A 21935-nucleotide genomic window follows, 5' to 3' on the forward strand; every position below is an offset into this window, starting at 1 on the left:
GCGCCCGAGGCAGTATCTTCAAGGTGCTTGCCGCTAAGCCACCCCGACACCCACTGCATCTGTGCCGAGAGGTAGTACAGTTCCATGTTGGGAACCGCCAAGCCTCCTAGTTCCGTTGGCATGTAGAGTTTAGTCCGCGCTACCCTGGGTCGGCCCCTGTTCCAAATGAGGCTTCTCAGCAGGGTCTCCAGGTCTCGAAAAATTTTGGTTGGCACGTAAGTCGGTATATTGGCGAAATAGTACAGGAGTCTGGGCAGTACTATCATTTTGATAAGTGCTATCCGACTTGGAACATTAAGGGGTAAGGTGTTCCAGAACGTTACCTGCGCCCGGATCGAGGCAATGGCTCTTAGGAGGTTTCCCTCCAGGACATCCAGTGGAGCCCGATAGATTCGTATCCCGATACCTGAAAGTGGTGGGATACCACTGTAGCCTGCCGCCACCCAGTTGCACATCACACTCGGGCATATCCGGGTGGAAGGAGTAAGCCCCCGATTTGGACCAGTTGACTCGCAGTCCCGACATCTCCTCAAAAGTTTGGAAGACGCTGGCCAGCGAGTCCGGGATGTCGGTTATATCCCTGACGTACAACAGTAAATCATCTGCGTACAGCGACACTGCGTGGAGACCGTCCGCCAGTGGGATGCCCCAATCGGCCCCTTGTGCCCTAAGTATCGTGGCCAGGGGCTCCATGGCTAGAGAGAACAGCAGAGGCGACAGGGGGCAGCCCTGCCTAGTGCCCCTGCAGACTCGAAGAGCGTCCGAGAGTAGCGTACCCGTGCGCACCCAAACTGTCGGCCTGCCATAAAGCAAATCCACCATAGCCTCGTATCCGCCACCCAATTGGAACTTTTCCAATACCGCTCCCAGGTACGGCCACTCCACCGAGTCAAAAGCTTTTTCCAGGTCCAATATCAAGCACCCAGCTCTAGGCCACCTCAGGGTGGCATACTCCTGCACCCGGAAGAGGCGTCAGATATTGTGGGAGGTGTGGCGCGTTGGGACAAAGCCATTTTGATCTTGGTGCACCAGTCTGGGCACGTAAGGGGCCAATCTCGGAGCTAGAGTGGAGGCCAGTATTTTGTAATCTGTGTTGAGCAGCGCCAGCGGGCGATAAGAGCCCACTTGTGTGCAGTCTTTGTCTGGTTTAGGGATGGAGATCAGGGTCGCCTCATTTAACGTCAGGGGTAAGGCAGCGTCTTCCAAGGCCGCAGCATACATCCTCAGAAGTTCAGGGATGAGTATGGCCGAGCCTGCCTTAGAAAATTCGGCTGGAAGCCCATCCGGGCCCGGGGATTTGCCATTAGACAAGTTAAAAATTGCGTCGCGAACCTCTTCCGGGTCAAGCTGGGCTCCCAGTTCGCCCTGCTGCGCAGCAGTCAGTTGCGGCATCGGCAGGGGGGCAAGGTAGCCAGTAATGTCGGGGCGCGGTAGCCTTGAGCGATACAGTGCAGTATAGTGTGTGGTGAATGCGTCGTGGATCTGGCGTTGGGAGTATAGTAGGCCTCCCCCCTCCACCTGTATCGCCGCCACTGGGGTTGAGCGCGTCTCTTGTGATATCAGCCAGGCCAGTAACTTGCCAGGTCTGTCACTCATGTGGTGCGTCCTCGCCGAGTGTGCTGCGTAGTTAATGTCGCGAAGTCGCTCCATGAGGTTCGCGTGGTCTGCGCGCGCCTTCCGTAGCAAGTCAGCGTTACCCTCAGCGGCCTCCCCCTCCCTCTCGAGTAGAGTAGTTTCTAATCTGGTGATCTCGCTCTCTAGTTGTAGTCTAATGTGGCCCTGTGTCCTCAAGCAGTGGCCCCGGATCACTACCTTGAAGGCGTCCCATTCTACTCGTGGGGAGGACGCCGTGCCTGTGTTGTCCTCAAAATATTGGGCAGCGTGCGTGAGAAGGGATTCGCGAAATTCCGCATCCAGCAGCATCGGCGGTTGCAGTCTCCAGGTGGGGACCGGAGGGTGTGGTCGTTCCCAGGCCATGGTTAGAAAGTGTGGATTGTGGTCAGAGTGCGTGCGGCCCATGTATAATGCGTCCGTCACTAGGGGTAAGAGGTCAGTAGTGGACATGAATCGGTCTAGGCGGACATGTAAGTCGTGGGCGCCTGAATAGTAGGAGTAGATTCGCGTCCCAGGGTTGTGTGACCTCCAAACATCATGGAGGTCCCACTGCTCGGCCCACTCCAGCAGCGCCTTCGTGGCCCCACGTGTCGGAGCGCCAACAGGGGGCGGTGAGGAGCGATCCAGCGCAATATCTAACGTGCAATTGTAATCTCCACCCAGTAGCCAGGGGGTCCCGTGCCAGTATCGTAGAGAGGCGCGCTAAGAAGCCACCTTGGTCAGTGTTTGGAGCGTACAGTGATACCAGCGCCATCTGGTGCCCATCGAGTCTGCCTTGTATCGCAACGAACCTACCCTCCCGATCTATCGTAGTGTCTGTAGTTGTCCAGGGGATCCCAGGGCGGACCCATATCAGTGCGCCGCGGGCATATGAGGAATAGGACGTGGCGTAAATTTGTCCTCGCCATTTGCGGTGCAGTGCCCGGACTTCCGCCTCGTTTAAGTGAGTCTCTTGTAGCAGTGCAATGCCTATCTTGTGTCGCTTCAAGTATGAGTAAATCTGGTAGCGCCGAGCTGGTGTGTGCATCCCCCTGATGTTCCAAGTGCAAATTCGTGTCTCAGTCATTGTGCTGCTGGTAGCATGTCTCCCCCACCCCCCCGCCCCCAAACACCCAAGAAGTGCTTCTCGCTTGGTCCAGAACCACCTCCCCAATACAAAAATGCTCCAAAGTGGCAGCGCTGTGTGTGGTGATCTCCGAGGAAGGAAATGGGTAGGGAAAGGGATGGAAACACGTGGCCTCAACATGGCTACATAACCTAAAATGCCAAAAGGTCGGCTACAAAACATGTTGCCGTCCAAACGCTCGTATGAGCTCGTAAACTATACAGTTCTAAGGGGTGCTCTGTGGCTTAAGCTGTAACAGTACAATTAACAGTATTATCCATAGTGGATGTGGCATCCCTCCCGGGTAGGGCAGGAGGCCATCGCCGTCTGGCGGTCGCCCAGGTCTCATCCTTCCACGGAGCCACAGCGGCCGGCCCAGCATCGAACTGGAAGAGCGGGGCCCCCAGGGGGACGACGAGCTCCTTCCCCAAATAGTCTGGCCGCCTCTGGTCAGCTCGTGTGTAGCTGTCTATCAAGTAACTAGCACTCAACAGTAGGTGACTGGGTCATGTGGACAGAATAAGCACAATACCTGGTAAGGTTTCAGTGTCTCTAGGCGAACCGGATCCAGCAAAGTAGAGCTGCTTAGTCCACCCCACGCAATGGAGGCCTGCATAGTGTCCGCGCAGTTCTGTCATACCCCTCGCGAAGTGGCTGGATTCTGCGTGGGTCTGTTAGCCAAACAAGTCTGCAGTTTGCGGTGTGATGTCCGGGAGGTCTTCGGTGTGCTGGGAGTCTTGTAGGCCATAGATCGCCTCATCGTCACTTGGGAGAGGCGTTGGAGTTGTGTCCGGGGCAGGTGATGGGGCCGGGGAGCTGCTGATTTCCACTACTTTGCGGAGGGCGTCTCGCTGTTCCTGCATCATCTCGCTTGCAGTCGGAGAGTGAGCTGGCGGATCCCTTGTTCTTGGAGGTGTGGGAGCTCATCGTCGGCGGCGCCTCAGAGCCCCACGTGTGCGTTCTGCAGTAGCAGTCCCCTGCGCCCGTCTAGGCACATCCGGCATGTTCTCATCCAGCCAGGCCTCGACCTCATCAGAGTCCGTGAAAAAAATGAGTTTTGTCTTTCGCTACCACCCGTAGCTTGGCCGGGAAGAGAAGCGAATATTTAAGTCCAGCTTGCCGCAATCGCCTTTTCACTTCCAGGAAGGAGTGTCGTTGCCTTTGGACTTGCACAGTATAGTCCGGAAAGAACATCACTGTGGCGTTGTCGATTCTGGTCTCGCCTAGTTTCCTGGCTTCCCGCAAGAACGTGTCGGGGTCTCTGTAGTTAAGGACTCGGAGGATTATTGGTCTGGGGTTCGAGCCAGTGGTTAGGGGTTTCGTGGGCACTCGGTGGGCACGTTCCACTACAAAGTGGGGCGACAGCACTCCCTCCGGTAGTAGTTCTCGGAGCCAGTCCTCCACTCTCTGCGTGGGGTCCATCCCCTCCCATTTCTCCGGAATGCCCACCAAGCGGATATTGTTCCGTCTCGCCCTCCCTTCTGCATCCTCCGCGCGATCCTCCAGGAATTCCACCCTGTTAAGGAGGTCCTGTATGTGTTTGTCCGATTGCGACACCTTTGGTTCCATGAGTGTCACCGCACCTTCCAGCGCAGTGGTGCGCTCTTGCAATTTCTTGTGATCAGCTCTGAGATGAGTTCGATCAATCGCCACACCGTCTATCCTGGTTTCTAGAGAGGTGCGTGTCTGTTGAAGAGATTCCTCCATCCGTTCCATGGCTGCCAGGACAGAGTCCAGTTTCGACGCCACGTGGTCGGCGTCCATTTTGGAAGGTGTCTTCGCCGTTTTCCCCTTCACCGACATGCCCCCCGTTCCGGTGCGCGTTTTCACCCCACCAGACATGGGGCAGGTTGCATGTGTAGGCAGTAGCAGGGGCGATTCTTGCTGTCGGCTGCGAGTTCCGAGGGGGGGGGGGGGGGGGAAGCCCACAGTTCGTGTCCAATGTGCGTCAGGCTGCGTAGGCTAGGAACGTCGGCTTATCAATCCCCCAATGCCACTTGTCTTTGGTCCGGTGCAGAAGCCCCGTGGGTGCACCCACTCCCCCAGTCCCCACACCGTGGTTCTGTGGCGTGTGCTTATCTCAGTTCATAGGAGGACGGGGCGCCAGTCCAGTCTCAGAGAGTGGGAGACCCTCGCCGTTATCCAGCGCCAGTCGGGTCCCACCAGGGCAAGCGATGCGGTTAGGGTGTCTTCCGGGACAATGCTATAGCGGGCATGTGAGAGCTTAGGCAGCCACCATGGGCAGTCGCGTCCTAGCAGCGTCTCTGTGGCTCTCCGCCCGTGGCCTCTTCTACGATGAGGGGGAGAAGGATTCCCCGGCCCAGGTACTCGTTGCGCTGCTGTAAGTGTCTGTTAGCTCCGAGGTCCCCAGCCCCTGTCGCCAGCGCAGGGCAGGACGCAGCGCGGAGGGGCAGGAGGGAGGAGGCCACACCCAACGGGCAGCACCAAACGCCAGCCGGGCATCTCCGGGTCAGTTATTGCCGCTGGGGTGCCCCCCGGGGCAGTGTAGTTGCAGACGTGCGGGGGCCCAGGCAGCCTCCGTGGGCGGGAGTGTCCCGGCAGCCACTCCGCAGCCCTCCGTCGGCAGTCCCTGTAGCAGCGGGGGGGGGGGGGGGGGGGGGAGGGAGGGTACTCACTGCGTCGCCGCGAGGGCCCGCCAGCCCCAGGGCCCTCTGTCCGGGGCGTCGGCGCCGGGCGACATGCAGCAGCGGAGGGGCAGCAGGAAGTAACTAAGGAGACAATGATGCAGGTATGCCACACTGGATAGTGCTTCATATTTTTAAAATTCCAGGGAGTGGCATCCATAGGTGTAAATGGTAGATAGGAGTGTCTTTAAAGCTCCTGTGAACTTTACATTTTCCATCATTCTTTCATTTTGATAGGGAGAGTTCCAGACCATAGCAGTTAAGAGGGGACCTTTTTGCCATCGAAACACTGCAGGTTGTCCACCTTCTGTGTTTATACCAGCGTTTCACCTATCAGGCGTTTCACATTGCTAAATGTGTTGGAGCGTGCTTGCCATTGGTCTGAGGTAGAAAGGCGGAAGTACTGCACATGCAATGTAACGCTGCCCATCCATTTGTTATCTATCCCGTGGCACATTAACGCTCCATTCTTTTCCATCCGCCCCCAGGCAACGCTGTTGTGCGACCCTGTCTTCTGCTTGTGTAGTTCTACTTTTCGGAAGGTGAGGTCATTTTGGTGAGTACGGCGGCCAGGGGGAATAAATCTCAATGCATAATCACCATGGTTGTTATACTGTAGTAAAAAGACAGATATTTTCCAAAAACAACCGCCCCCGTTATCAAAATATAATTAAGCTGCGAAGCTATATTGGTTTTACTACTGTTTTGAGTTGGCAAATGCGTATATATCATTCCAAGATGGCCGCTCCAATCCAAGCGCCAGAAACCCTCGTGCCTCCAGTATTTGCCATGGTTCATATCGAGAGGTGGGTGGCGGTTTCTGGCGGTGGCGGCCATCTTGAAGTAGACTACTTAAAAGTCTCCAGAACCACCACACATCATTCGATTCAGCATGGCCCCGTTTTCGCGTTAGTTGAACATGGTCGCTCTACTCGATTGCCGTTTATTTCGGCGTACTAAAGGCACCAGGCTTGCAACTTATTTCTCATTTTTCAGTGTACTTTTTATTTTGCCGCTCTTCCGATCTTACTAGTATAGTGTTGTATCTATATAGCGCTTTCTATCCTACGAGGGGAAGGTGCGCTGAAGAGTTTACCCCCACAGATGCCCGTGGTGTATGGAGCGGGGAGTAGTTCGAGGAATTATATCAGAAGTGAGGAAGGCAGGCATTCAGGCCCTAGCAGACCGGGAGAGTAGGGTTTATATGGATGTATGGTGCAAACCCATGTCAAAAAGGAATATCATCCTGGAGTCATTCTGGACTCATCTGATGATTACAGTCAGGCTATTCCTGCAATTATCTGGGGAAGTCATCTCAAGCCATCCTGAAGTATGCCTGTAGGACAAAAAATTTAAATGTGATGACGAACCTAGACTCATCACAAAAACTACAGGAGGATGGTGTTCTGATGATTTCTACTGGCAGGGAGTGATTACCTTTTACAACTCCACGAATACTAATTGACAACTTCAGGATGAGGGAGAATTACTCCAGGATGGGTTCTAGCTAATTTAAGGATGACTGTCAATTATTCCTGGATGATCCTATAACCGCTCCAGGATGGAAGTGGATTACTCTGGAATGATCCCATGACAATTTCTGGATGAGTGTGGATTATTCCTGGATGATCCTATGACAGCTTCAGGATGGCTATTGATTACATCAGAATGGCCCCATTATATTTTCAGAATGAGTGTTGATTACTCTAGGATGACGTGGTGAAAGGGAGGCATGTTTTTGTCCTTGATATTTGGATTTAAGCGGGGACTCCAAGACAAGTTCATTTTCATGGTCTGATGCGTCATTTTTAGTTGTGGATTTTTGATGAAGGACACTAGCCATCCCTGCTAAAAGGGCCAGGTTTTCAAGTTTCTGCAAATTCATCCGCGAACTTGCATCACCAGGCTGAGAAGTTGTGCTTTCAGCATGAGCTTTGTTACCAACTCTTATATAATCCAGTCCACTCTGCTTGGCTTTTTTGTCCTTGCCTCTTTTCTCTGCAATTTCTTCCTCTTGTAGTTCGCGTAACACCCTCTTAAGTCTACCAGCGCTTCCCCGATTGCAACAGTCCATTAACATCTGCTTTTTCTCCAGTGCCCTTTGAAGTAACACCTGTTTTAGACCCTCTGTTGTGCCAGAATAGCTTGCAATTATCTCTTGAAAAATATCCTGAATCATTAGACATTGTTTCTTCACTAAAAAAAAAAGCAAGAGAAAAAAATATATTTACATATAAACTTCAAAACAGAAAAGAACACATTGACCACTTGCAATATATCTTCACGCTCTAGCCATAATATATAAATAAAGAGGTATTGATAATAAAGGACAAATGTACAATCTATCCATAACCAAGTAAGTAAGTTTTCCTTAATAGACAGTACACATTGTAAGCCTGAACTTGAACCTCCTGAAAATAGTTTATCCAAAAATAGCTGCCTTATAGTAGTGCCACAAGCTAAACGTTTCAGTCCTTTTCATAAGTGTTACATTTGTCTCTGGAGAGCAATCCAAGGCATATGTGGGGACATGCATGTTCATTTTTACTGTCCATTATTGGATTAATTAATCACAAATGTAGGTTTTACTGAAACAGGTTGGTAATTTGTACCGTTATCCTGCAGTTGCAAACTTATTATAAAGGTTTACTTATTGTGCTTACCGGATGATTGGAACAGAATCATAGCTTTAAAATCTTTCTCTTCGGTGATTGGCCAACCAGCTTCATCTACAAAGAACTTCCCCGGGATTGTCCAAAAGCAGGAAGTCACCATCTTTTCGAACACACACAGAATGATCGCAAGTGAAAAACAGGACGTTGAATGAAGCCATGATTATGTCCTGCTAGATATAAAAATCAGGAATTAGTTTGTGTGTGGTTTAAGTTTCAGAGGTAAAATACAAAGCATATCAAACTGATTAACAGATTTAATTGGAGAAAAGCACCCCAAAAAGTACACTGACCTGGTGCAATTTCTATCTAATATGCCTAGATTGTGGACTACAAAGAAGTGTTTGGGCATGCACTGAAGGCCATTGAGGAAATTACCTAATATCAACTTTATTTTTGGAGAGCCAGAGTGTGTGCTTAGGTCTTGCTGCTCAGGACAAATACTAATAGCAAAGTAGAGGCATTATGAGAGAAATAGAAGAACTATCAATAAGTGAACTTTCACACTGGGGTTTGTGACGGGAAATCAAGTTACCTATCCCCGCAGATGCATAGAGAGTCAGATGCCTGCTACCCTCTGCCCACCGGCACCCCCAACATGAAAGGACAAGCGTTAAAAATGCAATAGGTTTCACCTTTTATTAAGCTAAAGATATTAGCTTTGCTAGTAGTATTGTATGTTAATTGTGCAATATGTAATGGCTTTATAAATGAAACAAAAGGCATTACAATGGCAAATACATAAAGCAAAAGCATTGGCATAGCCAATAGGTCTCCCCTCTGGGACCTTATAAGTGTTTTGCCAGAGGTGTTTGGAAGTTTGGTAAGAGATGCAATTTAACATAAAGGGATCCCATACCTCGTTGACACATGCAGTACCCGCAGTTCAAACGAGAAGAGGGCATGGGGAAACCTCTTATAAGATCTCAATCAATGGGGAAGGCACGCGTTACTGCAACTTGTGCGTGCTTCCACCTTATAAATATTTAACACATGATCCGAGGCAGTTGAATGTGAGAAGGGAGAGAGGGGGAAAGAGAAGGAGAAGGAGAAGGAGAGAGAAGGAGAAGGAGAGAGAAGGAGAAGGAGAAGGAGAGAGAAGGAGAAGGAGAAGGAGAGAGAAGGAGAAGGAGAAGGAGAGAGAAGGAGAAGGAGAGAGAGAGAAGGAGAGAGAGAGAAGGAGAAGGAGAAGGAGAGAGAGAAGGAGAAGGAGGAGAGAGAGAAGGCGAAAGAGAGAGAGCAGGAGAGAGAAGGCGAAAGAGAGAAGGCGAGAAAGAGAGGCGAGAAAGAGAGAGAAGGCGAGAGAGAAGGCGAGAAAGAGAGAGAAGGCGAGAGAGAGCAGGAGAGAGAAGGCGAAAGAGAGAAGGAGAGAGAAGGCGAAGGAGAGAGATGGCGAAAGAGAGAGAAAGAGAGAGAAAGAGAAGGCGAAAGAAAGAGAGGAGAGAGAAGGAGAGAGAGAGAAAGAGAAGGCGAGAGAGAGAGAAAGAGAAGGCGAGAGAGAGAGAAAGAGAGAAAATAGGAAATATTAATGTGATTTATCTCAGGGCTCGATCCCTCTGCCTCAGTACTTTAGCAGTAGGTCAGGTTGTAACTGGATAATATATGCTGGGATCGATAGTGGCAGATGTAACAAGACCGGCTTCATTTTTACAGAGATCTTAGCGGTCAAGGTAAATTAGCGCAAACAGGGAATACGTAATTGGCCCTGTCTCAATAATATATACAAACGAGTTAAAAACATTGCATGCACATGGAACGAAACCAGAATGATAGCCTTTTTTGCAAAAGTAGATATTGCAAGATGTTGGAATGCGTCGGACTACGTTTCCTAAATAGGGCGTAAACCTCAATCGCCACAGGCAACCAGGCCTTTCAATTACACAAATAGCAAACAAAATAAAGAACCAGCATTACAACGGCTAAGTTATTTGAAGCATTTATCCTTATGCTTTGAAACGCATCCATGAAAACTGCCAGTGTTTTAGAAGATGTGCTGCTCTGCACACTACACAGCTTGGGGAACGTGACCAGGATTCAACAAAAGAGCACACATTCATTTAGTAATGAAGGCTCACTACAAGTTGCAAGGACACAAGTAATGCTCAACAATATACAATATTCACATAAATAAATGTGTTTAGCCATCTTTGATTGACAACTTTTCAGTAGATCGAAAACTGTTCCATTTGGTCGAGAATCTTGAATACACGCAGGTGCACTTGGAACCAACATGGGACCTACAATATCCGGGCAGTAATTTATTTTTCCTTACGGCGAAGAACTTACTGTAAAACACATTTTTTAGGCTTTTTGCAATTTTCCACAACTTACACAGGCACGCACTACGTCACACATACACAAAAATACACGTGCTCAAACACAAAAGGTGCATATTAAACAAGCAGGCAGGCGGATACAGACAAACATCAAACACACATAATACACACACATCGCAACGCAGGTATTCATTATAACACGCACGAAGCACACACATGCAGGGAGCTGCGTCTGAATTTGCCCCCTTAATGAAAACTCGTGCTTTCCGAAAAATGAGGAAGCTGGTCTGGGACGGAAATTGAGCAGCTGGGACCGAGAGCGGAGGATCGATGCTGCTCTTTTTTAACAGCTGCAGCACTTACCTGAGTATTCGCTGGGATCGACGAAGGAAGTGGAGTTGGAAAAATAAAGAGACCGATGCCAATCCATCTGTCCCTTTAATGGCCATTGCACTCACGACAGTCTTCGTTCTTGCCGCAGAACAATGACGTCACTTCCGGCGCTCCCGGATGTGCGTAGGCTTTTGCTAGAGGAAGAAAAGGTGAGAGAGCTGCTCTGCATTGAGGATCTGCGGTTCGAGTCCCAGCCAGCCGGCAGACTGATGGTTTACAGTAGGTGATTTTAGCATTGTGTTCGAGGCAACTGCTTTTTAAAAATGTATTTTAGTATTGTGATGGAGTGAATTCGGCAGTCACCATGACGACAACGCTTGTTTTCCTTTGCAAGACCAGAGCAGGTCTGTCCGCAGTTGTTTAAAGAATCTAACAATCGGATTCCACTAAACTATCAGTGTTTATGGAAATACTCTATGAAGGAAGTGCAGCCTGGGCAGAAAGTATCATATCACAGCAGCGCCTCCCGGCATTCCGCATTCATAAAAAGTTTGGGGGTTTGTAGGGCTTTTGGATTTTAGGGCGTACATGGTCATTTTAGGGTTGAGGGTGGGTTTGTGTTTTGGGGGGGCAGGTGTAATTTAAGGGTTTAGAGCATGTTTAGGTTTGGGGTGCGAGGGTTAATTTTAGGGTTTAGGGTATGTTTGGGTTTTAGGGTACAAGGGTTAATATTAGGGTTTAGGGTGTGTTTGTGTTTGGTGTGCAAGGGTTAATTTGGGGGTTCAGGGTGTGTTTGGGTTTTGGGGTGCAAGGGTTAATTTGGGTGTTCAGGTTGTGTTTGGGTTTTGGGGTGCCAGGGTTAGGGTTTAGGGTGTGTTTGGGTTTTAGAGTACAAGGGTTAATATTAGGGTTTAGGGTGTGTTTGGGTTTGGTGTGCAAGGGTTAATTTGGGGGTTCAGGGTGTGTTTGGGTTTTGGGGTGCCAGGGTTAATTTTTAGGGTTTAGGGTGTTTTTGGGTTGCAAGGGTTAATTTGGGGGTTCAGGGTGTGTTTGGGTTTTGGGGTGCCAGGGTTAATTTTAGGGTTTAGGGTGTGTTTGGGTTTGTGGTGCAAGGGTTAATTTGGGGGTTCAGGGTGTGTTTGGGTTTTGGGGTGCCAGGGTTAATTTTAGGGTTTAGGGTGTGTTTGGGTTTTGGGGTGCAAGGGTTAATATTGGGGTTCAGGGTGTGTTTGGGTTTTGGGGTGCAAGGGTTAATTTGGGGGTTCAGGGTGTGTTTGGGTTTTGGGGTGCCAGGGTTAATTTTAGGGTTTAGGGTGTGTTTGGGTTTGGGGTGCAAGGGTTAATTTGGGGGTTCAGGGTGTGTTTGGCTTTTGGGGTGTCAGGGTTAATTTGAGGGTTTAGGGCGTGTTTGGGTTTTGGGGTGCCAGGGTTAATTTTAGGGTTTAGGGTGTGTTTGGGTTTTGGGGTGCAAGGGTTAATTTGGGGGTTCAGGGTGTGTTTGGGTTTTGGGGTGCCAGGGTTAATATTGGGGTTCAGGGTGTGTTTGGGTTTTGGCGTGCACGGGTTAATATTGGGGTTCAGGGTGTGTTTGGGTTGTGGGGCTCCCAGCTGCAGGAGGTCAGACGTTTATCTGCAATTCATTGTGCAATCATCCAACAGTTTGCATTTTTCTGGAAAACTGAAACCAAAGTGGTGGACGTGCTCTTTAAATAGACAAACAATTCTTGTTAAAATCACCAGACGCAAAAACATCTTATTGAAAACACAATAGTACCTTTGAAGTATTCAGATGCTTATTTTCAAATCACCCCAAAGTCATCAGGAACAATGTCATCTTGTAAAGTTATCGGAGAGTCATTTACAAGTCATCCTCAGATCATCAGGAATAATGACACCTTCTGAAGTCAGCAGATACTAATTTTCACGTCCTCCTTAAATCATCATGAATAATGACACCTACTATAGTCATCAGGTACTCCTTTTCAAGTCATCCTTTAATCATCACCAATAATGACACCTACTAGAGTCATCAGATACTAATTTTCAAGTCATCCTCAAATCCTCAGGCTGAGCTTCTGCAGCTTGCTGATGACTTCAAGAGCTTGATGATGTCTGATGACGTGTAAATGACTTCTAAGGTAGTTGGATGATCATCCAATGACTCTGGGATGGCTTCTAAAGTAATCCTGTTTGACCTGGGAAACTAAGCTTCATGAGTAGGGTGACCAGATGACTTCATGTTACCAGAACCCAACCCTCCCGATTCAGGCGTGAGACTACCGATTTCAAGGCTAGTCTCCCGCCTCCCGATTCCTGCAAGCAGAAACCCGATTCCTCGGGGTTTCAGCTGCCAGGGCTTGGTATTGTGTTAACTGCTAATTCTATTCTAGCAGCAATAGTCAGAGTGGCCATGCAGGGGCTCTAGAAGGGGTGAAAAACCAACAAAGTGTCATTAACAAGGGAATGGTCTTTGAAAGACCTGTGAAGTACTGGGGGGGGGGGGCGGCTGTGTGTGTGCACGGAATGCCTGTTTCAGTCTGGGCTGTTACCAGGGGGGAGCGGGGGGGGCGTGGGGGAGGGAGGGGGAGAATGCACTGCCAGTAACCTGCCAGACCAGTGTACAACACTTGCATCACCCTCTCTCTCCCTGCCATTATGATCCATACATCTCAAAGGTAAGAAAACAAGCATTTACAATGCAACGGTTTCGCCTTTGGAAAAGTTTGAGCTATTGGCATTGTAAATGACAAAATTTGTATTTATGTGTTGGTTTTGAAAACAGATAAATGAATGGCATTGTCATTTAAGTTGCCAATAGCTCTAACTTTTCCAAAGGCGAAACCGTTGCATTGTAAAGGGAGAGTTTGTTTGTTTGTTTGCAGAGTTTTATATAGCGCGAACTAGAACCGAACCGAATCAGTTATCAGAGCGCTTTACATAGCACCAGTTACGTTACATGAGGACACACTTTCAAATACAAAACACTACAGGAAGCCTCTGCAGCGCTTCAAGCGCTATGCAGCAGATGTTTTATTTCCACACACGGGGTGTCCTTGACACGGTATTTACCACTATTGACGGGTAAAAGGTGGCGTCCGTTTCATTCTGCGGGAACACGGCCACTGTTCGGTAAACACGGCAGACTATGACACGACGTACGTATGTTCTATATGCACGGATCTGTAAACTAGCCCGCAGTTAACCTCCTCCGCTGCACATGCGTGTAATGTCTTGGGGCTCCCACTGACCCCAGTCCCTGCTGGCGCCGGGACTGCCCTGGCCCCTCACTCGCCCCAGCCATCCGAGCAGAGGCCCCCCTTGCGGACTGGCTTCTGATCTCTGTTGTTGCGGCTAGATTCATGCCCTGCGCCCCGCATCCCGGGAGAAGGGACGGGCACTTTCAGATCTCCTGCCCCTGGAAACCCCCGGGCATAAGATGCGCCCCCTGTCTTTTCTGGCCCACCGGGCGGAAGTGGCTGTAAGAAGCGGCGGTGGGAGCATCGGTAATAAGCAATCTATGCGTAGTAATGAGAGGCGTCGGTAAGAACCAGTTGTAATAAGCCACGTAAGGACAGGCCGTAAGCAGCGGCTCGAGGGGGCACCGATAGGATTGGTTAGTAAGGTGCAGTGCACAGAACCAGCAAAAACAAGTAACAGCGGCAGAAGTGGCATTAAAGAGCACAGTAAATAGAATCGGTAAAAAGTGGCGGTAAAAAGTGGCGGTGAGCAGCGGCAGCAAGAAGCGGAGCAGTGAGCACTGTAAGGCGCTGTACTAAGAAGCGGAGCAGTGAAAGGCGCTGTACTAAGAAGCGGCGGTAATGAGCCGTGTAAGGAGCTGTACTAAGGAGCGGCGGTAATGAGCAGTGTAAGGAGCTGTACTAAGAAGCGGTGGCAGGCAGCAGTGTAAGGCGCTGTACTAAGAAGCGGAGCAGTGTAAGGCGCTGTGCGGAGCAGTGTAAGGCGCTGTACTAAGAAGCGGTGGTAATGCGCCGAGTAAGGAGCTGTACTTAGTGACGGCGAGGAGCAGCAAAAAGCGGTGGCAGTGAGCAGTGTACGGAGCTGTACTAAGTGAGGGTGAGGAGCAGCATCAAGAAGCGGCTGTAATGAGCAGTGTACAGAGCTGTACTTAGTGACGGCGAGGAGCAGCAAGAAGCGGTGGCAGGGAGCAGTGTACGGAGCTGTACTATGTGAAGGTGAGGAGCTGCAGCAAGAAGCGGTGGCAGGGAGCTGTGTTCGGAGCTGTACTAAGTGAGTGAAGGAGCAGCAGCAAGAAGCGGCGGTAATGAGCAGTGTACGGAGCTGTAAGGGGTAGGACGCATCCTATGGAATAGGCTCAGAAGTGTCGGCGGGCGCGGAGCAGCGCCCGGGGGACATTTCTATTGCGCAATCATTTTCATAGTAATAATGCCTTGCACGCAGCCTTGAAAACAACGACCATAACGGAAGGAAACTCTGTCCAAGCCGGCACTGCATCTCTGGCTTCACCTTTCTGCCAGCAGGACTTGCACAACGTTAAATACACAGCGTAGGTGTTTCAAGGGAGAGAGGGAGGGCGAGGACAGGGGAATGAATGGACGGGGGTGGAATGGGAGTGCGTGTAGGGATTCGGGGCGTGTTTTTCGTGCTCTCCCCTTCCCATTGGCTGGAAGGTAAAATTCCAGCCAATGGGAAGAGGAGAGGGCGGTACTTAAAAAAAGACACGGAAACGCCCCCGAATCGCGTTTTCACGGGGAGAAAGTGATTGACGCTGATGTCTTCCAATGGCTAGCCTCCATTTATGGAGCTAGCCAATGAAAGACAGAGGCGGGACTAAGCCCCACACTGTAGAGACATAAGATTTCTCCTGGGCGGAGCTAGGAGCTCCGGCCCCAGGCGAAACCTAAAAACGTGCATTTGCGTTTCAAATGTCCAATCCTGCAGCAGCCACTTCCAAAGCCCATACATGCCAGTAACCCGATTCAAGGCCCCATTCTCCCGATTTTATTTTTAAAATCTCCCTCTTTGCTCTTCTGAAATGTTGGCATGTATGCCGGAACGGTATTACTCCATGTTCTAGTTTTCCTCTACCCAATCCTCCCATTATGAGGTGCTGTGTAAACGAGATAGAATTCACCATACAAGTAAACTTTGAATTTACCCCTTACTAATATGGCCAGCACAGGAACTTCCTAGACTGTGACCCATATAGAGGCGCCTACTATTCACACTTATTGATCACTCTGAACAAACATTAGACCTTGCAGTTTTTTTTTTTTTACTAAAAGGGTAACTGAACAATCTATGTCACTTCCAGGGGGCAGAGGGAAGGACATTTAAGACTGCGGAGATGAAGACTAGAACTCTGAGTCATGAAGATTACTGGTAATTAGGCATCAGTAAAATTGTACTTGAAATTTACCAGTGTAATAGTGTGCAACACCCAGTAAACACTGATCAGCTTTAAATGTAACCATATATAAACCTTGTTATATTTCAGCCAACAGAGATGTACAAACAGTAGACTAAATTTCAGCCATGCCAAGTGTAACGCATTCTGTATATTTTCTTGAACTGTTGTGAGTTCTCAGAATTGTCACGCAAACCAGTGTGACTACTGCTATTGGTGGGGCATTGAGCAGCTTTGCACTTTGTGCAGCAGCTGCACATCGTGTGTGATAATGTTACAAAGTGTAACTACAAAATTAGAAGAGAAAGATATGCTGCCAGTGACAGCTGAGGCTCAGAGGGCAGGTTTTTGAGAGCGACTGTGCACATGGCAAGGGACCATGCTGAGAGTCTGATAATGATAGGGTCTCTGTGAAGGTACGTGTAGCTTGCACGCTCCTGCCTCTGGTCCAATTCTATAAAGTGCCACCATTATGTGAATATGCCATTGAGCCTGCTCATAAGACTACCTTGTACTGTGACAGTTACACTCTGTGAGTAGAACAAGAGCCATCTGAAAGCTGTGCAGTATTTAAGACTACAGGTAAAAATATGCGCATTGCTTTACAGCAAGTTTTTTCAGTGAAATCAGCCATGAAACTCCTTGGGAGTAGCTGCATGCTCTATAAATCTGGTTTGATTTCATTTAATTTCAGAATCTCCTCCACCCAGGGACCTATCTGTTCTGCTAGATGGGTTACCTGGGAACTCTTGAGCTGCCCAGAAGGTTTATATAATACGTTGTGACCTGGTTGTCTGAATGAATGTTAAAAGCCTGATTCTGGAGATTGCGGGCAAGTACTAGAAGGGCTTTTTACATTGCCATGAGCTCCTTACAGTTGAAAAAAGTTTTCTTTCCATCCTTACCTTTGGCTGAATAGTCCCCTAGTGTGGAGTCCTGGCGCATGCTGCTGACATCTGGTTATTACAATAAGAGAATGAGGAGAATCTAAAGGAATTCCCCATGCTACACAAGTTAGGTCCAACCACCTCTGTAGTATAAGGCAAATTGCATGGGAAACAGGAATTTTCATCTCATAATCTTTTGAACTTGGATCCAATGATTCAAATGATTCATCACAGGATAATGTAATCCAGCTCAGGGAACCAGCAGAAGAGCAGCAGCTATACCCTCCTGAACTTTCCAGACTTGCCTCTCATAGGCTTCCTGACACTGTAGAAGTGATCTTAGACGAGACATCAATTTTTCCTGCTTAACGGGGAAGATCTGCTCTGAATAGGGCTCCGTAAAAATTGGAGATACTGGACCCAAAAAATGTGATTTTTCCATGCTTAATATAAATAAATCTGTGCTTCATGAGAATCTCTCAAGCCAGGTGAACTGCTTCCAAACCCTACAAAAAAGAGGAGCAGGTTAGGCAGTCTTCCAAGGAACTACTATAGAAGAAAAACAACCGCCTTAGACGCCCTCTGAACTTTAATACATGCTTATTAGCAAAATTGAAACAAGAAGTAAAAATATTATACGTTCGAGTTCTTCATTGGGCTACATTTCTTTTATATGTTTTCTATAATGCAGCAAGTGGAGGACAGGTTATGTGATCTTTTGCAAAAGTGTAGATAACAGCTAAAAGTTCAAGCTGTTCTCGTGGGAAGAACTGAGAAGACCATAAAGACTTGATATAGTGGTGTATGTGAAAAAGCTGACTTCACTAAACCTGTAATCATTGTTTGCCTCTGCCAACTTGAATATGAGGCTTCGCTTACTCGAGCATCCAGGCTGAATGGGCATTGTACAATATAGAAATGCAAGAAGGCATTATGTTTAAATTATGCATCATTTGCAAAAATGAAAATGCTTTGGTAGTACTTTAAGCAGGTGTACAGACAATTTCATGATCCTACCAATTCCTGGGTATATAGAATACCCACCACAGGTGCAAGCTCTTTGGTAAACACTCTTGGTGCTGAAGCTAGTCTGAATAGAAGCACACAAAACTGGTAATGATTTTGCATGTCAAAGAACCTTCAGTATATCAGGGACAGTAGATGAAATGAGATGTGAAGGTAAGCGTTCATAGAGGACAGAAATACTCCTGGGGGTATTAGAGTATGATGTTCTGAAGGGAGACCATTTTCAACTTCTCATATGAAATGTAGGCATTACATTTTTAACGTCTAAGAATTGGGTGAAAGTCGCGCAAAGGTTTATGGATCAGAAACATAAAAGTATAACATTTTTGGCTCTTCTCTGGTACTATGAACACACCACCCTTGTTGAACAAGTCCTGAATGCCCTTAATTAGTAATTGACATCAAAGAATATAGTCATCAGTTGGGTTTGGTTGAAAAAGTTCTATTGGAATGGCCTGGATGTCGATGGAATACCCTCTTTCGAATATTTGGAGAACACAGAAATATGTCACTGTTGATTTGCAGACATTTGAAACATACAGAAGTATTTCCTACCTCCCAACACCCCTCAATCTGCACACTTGTTCTCATTTAGCCATGATTTTGGAATTGTGGGAGCAGGAGGAGATTTTCAGGCTGGAGATGCTGGGGAACGGGCCACCCTGGCCACATCTCCTTTCACGGATGGGCTGCCTAGATCCCTTAGAGGCTGAGGGCCAAAGTCCAGACGAAAACTAAACCCTTTCCCTCGTGAAGGAGGATTGATTGGGGTTAACAGCTTGCAGTCCTTGGCTGACTTTTTTTTAGAGGGTTTTTCTGGTTCAGAGCCAAAAACATTCACTCCATTAAAGGCTAGGGGCCAGATGTAGGTAATTCTATTTTACCGACTCATAAATACCGAAAGGTTACCGATTCGGTATTTATGAATCGGTAAAATAGAAGCAGGGAGATGTAGGTACATCCAGATGTTTTTTTACCGAATCGGTAAAAATCGGTATTTACCGATTTCGGTAAATATCGACCGGTAATGCCCATTCATTCCTATGGGCTTTGAAGCCCATAGGAATGAATGGGCATTACCGATTCGGTATTTACCGAATCGGTAAATACCGAATGTCACAAGGGTGCAGGGGGTGTCACTTTGACACCCTCTGGCACCCCCAAAAGAGGCTCGGGTGCCATGTGGCAGGCATACCTGCCCTAAGGGCAGGCCTGCCTGTCATATGGCATAGGTGTGCATGCACACATGTGCATGCACACCGGAATCGGTATTTTACCATCAAATTGAATTTGATGGTAACATACCGATTCTGTAAGGCTTGTGGGACTCAGAAGAGTCCCACCTACATCTCAAATTTACCGAATCGGTAAAAATACCGATTCGGTATTTTACAGAATCGGTAAATTTTACCGATCGGTAAATTTACCGATTCTGTAAAATTATTTGCCCTACATCTCAAAATCCAATTACCGGTCGGTAACGGCCGAATTCGGCCGTTACCGACCGGTAATTGGCCACCTACATCTGGCCCTAGATGGCTTAATAAGGCTTGTAGGCAATTGTCCATCTGCCAAGTTACATCCAGATGTGCCATCGAGCTGCAGCTCACAAACTATCAAATGATACATTGGATAGAAATCTAGTCTGCTGTTCCATTAAAGAGAAGCGGGGGAGATACAGTTCTTTCCCTGCTGCATCTCTTCAGCAAAGCCTGAATGCAAATCACATATTAGTGATTGGATGTTATTAGTTGCATAGGTGCCTGACCTTAATTCAAAGTTAGATCTGGTGACGGTACGCTCAATTTTACCAGTTGTAGCAGCTTGTGCATTATCTTCTGAAATAATGCTACCCTGTGAGGATAGGCAGGCCAACAGGGAAGTCAACCTTTACTTTTGTTAGAAATTTCCCCTGAAAGGAAGACCTCCTAGTAAGGACTGTGTGAAAGGAAGGTTTCTCCACGTCAGTCCATTCTCTAGATAAAACCCCTCCGATAGATTTATGAAGAGGAATTCAGACCCTTTACATCTATTTTGGTACTTCATGTGTAGTGGAGAGTTTAAGCAGGGGGCCTGGAGGGAGGCTCAGTAATGAGGAACATGTCTCTCCTCTTGCTGTGTTGTTGGCCATTTGGGAACGGGAGCAACTAGATCTTGTTTTTAATCTCGCCCTGCACGTTTTCAAATGATAGTCATTTATTGAACATATTCCTCTAGCCTCATTGTTTGTGCAAAATTTGGACATGCTTCAAATGAGGCTTAGTGCTGGACGTAAGGGTGTTATAACGAAGCTGAAATTGAGCCCAGCATATATTAGATGTTACTCAGGGGGACACAACCTCCACTGTCACGGGCCACTCAGTAAAATGTGGACTAGTGGGTTAGTGATGGGCCTTGAATCAAGCAGAACTGCATTGCAGTCTGGTTCTCCTACTTGACCGAATTGATTTTTGGCAACTGATTTTCTCCCTGTGCCTTTGTCCCTTTATAAGCCAATATCTGATAACTTCGAAAGAGTCTCGATATCGGAAATGAGCATTAAGGACACGTTCCCAGGAGAGGCCGCCAGCATAATTTTCATTGACATTAATGTGATTCTCTCATAATTACATAGCTGAATGGGGATAGTAAGTGGGAATGAGCTTGGACCTCCATTGTCCCTGATTAATAAAACACCATACAATCCATGAAGTCTCAAGTTCTTACAAAATCGCAGTGAAAAACAATTGGACGGGTTCTGATGAGATTTTAGTGATGCAATGCCCCTAAGGGTTTTTTAACAAGAAAAATCTCTATAATTTGTTTTTAAAGTCCTATCATACAAAGCATCTCTCCCTCTAAATCAGTGACCTATTGTCCTTACAATTGTCTTGGTTTATATCTCAATATGTACTTTTTATCTTTTTAGATATTTCATTGACGAGGTAAAGATGACACTGGATGTGACCTTCTTGGGTACAGGATCAGCATATCCAGGGCCCTCTAGAGGAGCATCTGCCTTAGTTCTAAGGAATGAGGGAGAGTGTTGGCTGTTCGATTGTGGAGAAGGGACTCAGACACAGTTTATGAGAAGCAACCTTAAAGCAGGTCAGTGAAGTCTTCATTACGGTCTCCTTGACCTATCATTTATTTTCACTGGTAATGGTGTTTAGGTCTATTCCTCAATGACTTTAGGTCTTGTGTATATATTTATTAAAATAACCAGTATAGCAATGTTCATTAAATGATTTCCCAGTGATTGTATTTGCTACAGATAAATTAAAACAGAAGAAAATTGGGTGGCATTTTTCCACTGTGCCATTATACAGGGGTTACGTTCACATTATTATGCCATCTATTTTTTAATTGTATTAGCTGTTGCCTAGTGTCACCTATCACCCAAATGGCACCGCAATGTTTTCTTGTTTTGGGCTCTCTTATCGCGCTCTTCTTTATTTTTAGGGAGAATAACTAAAATCTTCATAACGCATCTGCATGGGGACCACATGTTTGGGCTTCCTGGCCTTCTTTGCACAGTTAGCCTCCAGAGCAGTACAGCAACTGAGAAGCAGCCCGTAGATATCTATGGGCCAGTAGGACTACGCAGTTTCATCTGGAGAAGTCTGTATATCTCCCACTCTCAGCTGGTCTTCTCCTACAGAGTACATGAACTGGTTCCTTCTGCAGATCAGTGTCCTTCAGAGGAATTTAAGGACTTGTCACTTCAAAATGGACAGGAAGATTCCTCCCGAGAAGTGCAGGGAAGGACCATTCATATGGATCCTATAGAAAACTGTTACACGTTGATTGATGATGATCAGTTCATCGTCCGGGCTTTTAGACTGTTTCACCGCATCCCTTCCTTTGGATTTGCAGTTGAAGAACGAGCGCGTCCTGGAAAACTGAATGTACAGAAACTTAAGGAACTTGGTAGGTACATGTATTTTTCAATCTATTTTACTCCTTGATGTTTTTAGTCTATTTTTAAAGGATTACGCTAAAAAAAAAAGCA

At 47.5% G+C, this 21935-nt stretch overlaps 2 protein-coding genes across 5 annotated transcripts in view; one reads left to right on the plus strand and one right to left on the minus strand.

Moving 5' to 3' along the window:
• Positions 1–6958: 6958 nt before the first annotated feature.
• On the minus strand, positions 6959–10802 carry LOC144817904 (uncharacterized). Of its 2 annotated transcripts, none has more exons than XM_078674806.1 (3): positions 10676–10802; positions 8028–8209; positions 6959–7560 (listed from the first exon to the last, which is right to left on the minus strand). In XM_078674806.1, the coding sequence occupies exons 2-3, from the start codon at positions 8137–8139 to the stop codon at positions 7028–7030; spliced, it is 645 nt and encodes a 214-aa protein (XP_078530932.1). In that variant the 5' UTR covers positions 8140–8209; positions 10676–10802; the 3' UTR covers positions 6959–7027. The 2 variants fall into 2 exon arrangements, with proteins under 2 accessions (XP_078530932.1, XP_078530933.1); XM_078674807.1 differs by having other exon boundaries at positions 8028–8206; positions 10676–10788.
• ELAC1 (elaC ribonuclease Z 1) overlaps positions 10790–21935 on the plus strand; it is an 84435-nt gene continuing 73289 nt past the window's right edge. For 2 of the 3 annotated variants that reach the window (XM_078674805.1, XM_078674803.1), the window contains exons 1-3: positions 10793–10928; positions 20853–21031; positions 21386–21853. In XM_078674805.1, the coding sequence (XP_078530931.1) occupies positions 10798–10928; positions 20853–21031; positions 21386–21853 (778 nt within the window). In that variant the 5' untranslated portion in view covers positions 10793–10797. Of the gene's footprint in view, positions 10929–20852; positions 21032–21385; positions 21854–21935 lie in introns of all 3 variants that reach the window. The other variant, XM_078674804.1, reaches the window with a different exon arrangement.

Source organism: Lissotriton helveticus, chromosome 2_1, assembly GCF_964261635.1.
Source record: "Lissotriton helveticus chromosome 2_1, aLisHel1.1, whole genome shotgun sequence".
NCBI classification, from domain to species: Eukaryota; Metazoa; Chordata; class Amphibia; order Caudata; family Salamandridae; genus Lissotriton; species Lissotriton helveticus.

Coding starts and splice junctions, on each gene's coding strand:
- LOC144817904 (XM_078674806.1), bottom strand. CDS start 8,139: ATGGTGACTTCCTGCTTTTGGACAATCCCGGGGAAGTTCTTTGTAGAT. Junction 7,561..8,027: donor GATTCTGTTCCAATCATCCG/GTAAGCACAATA, acceptor TTTTTTTTTTAG/TGAAGAAACAATGTCTAATG.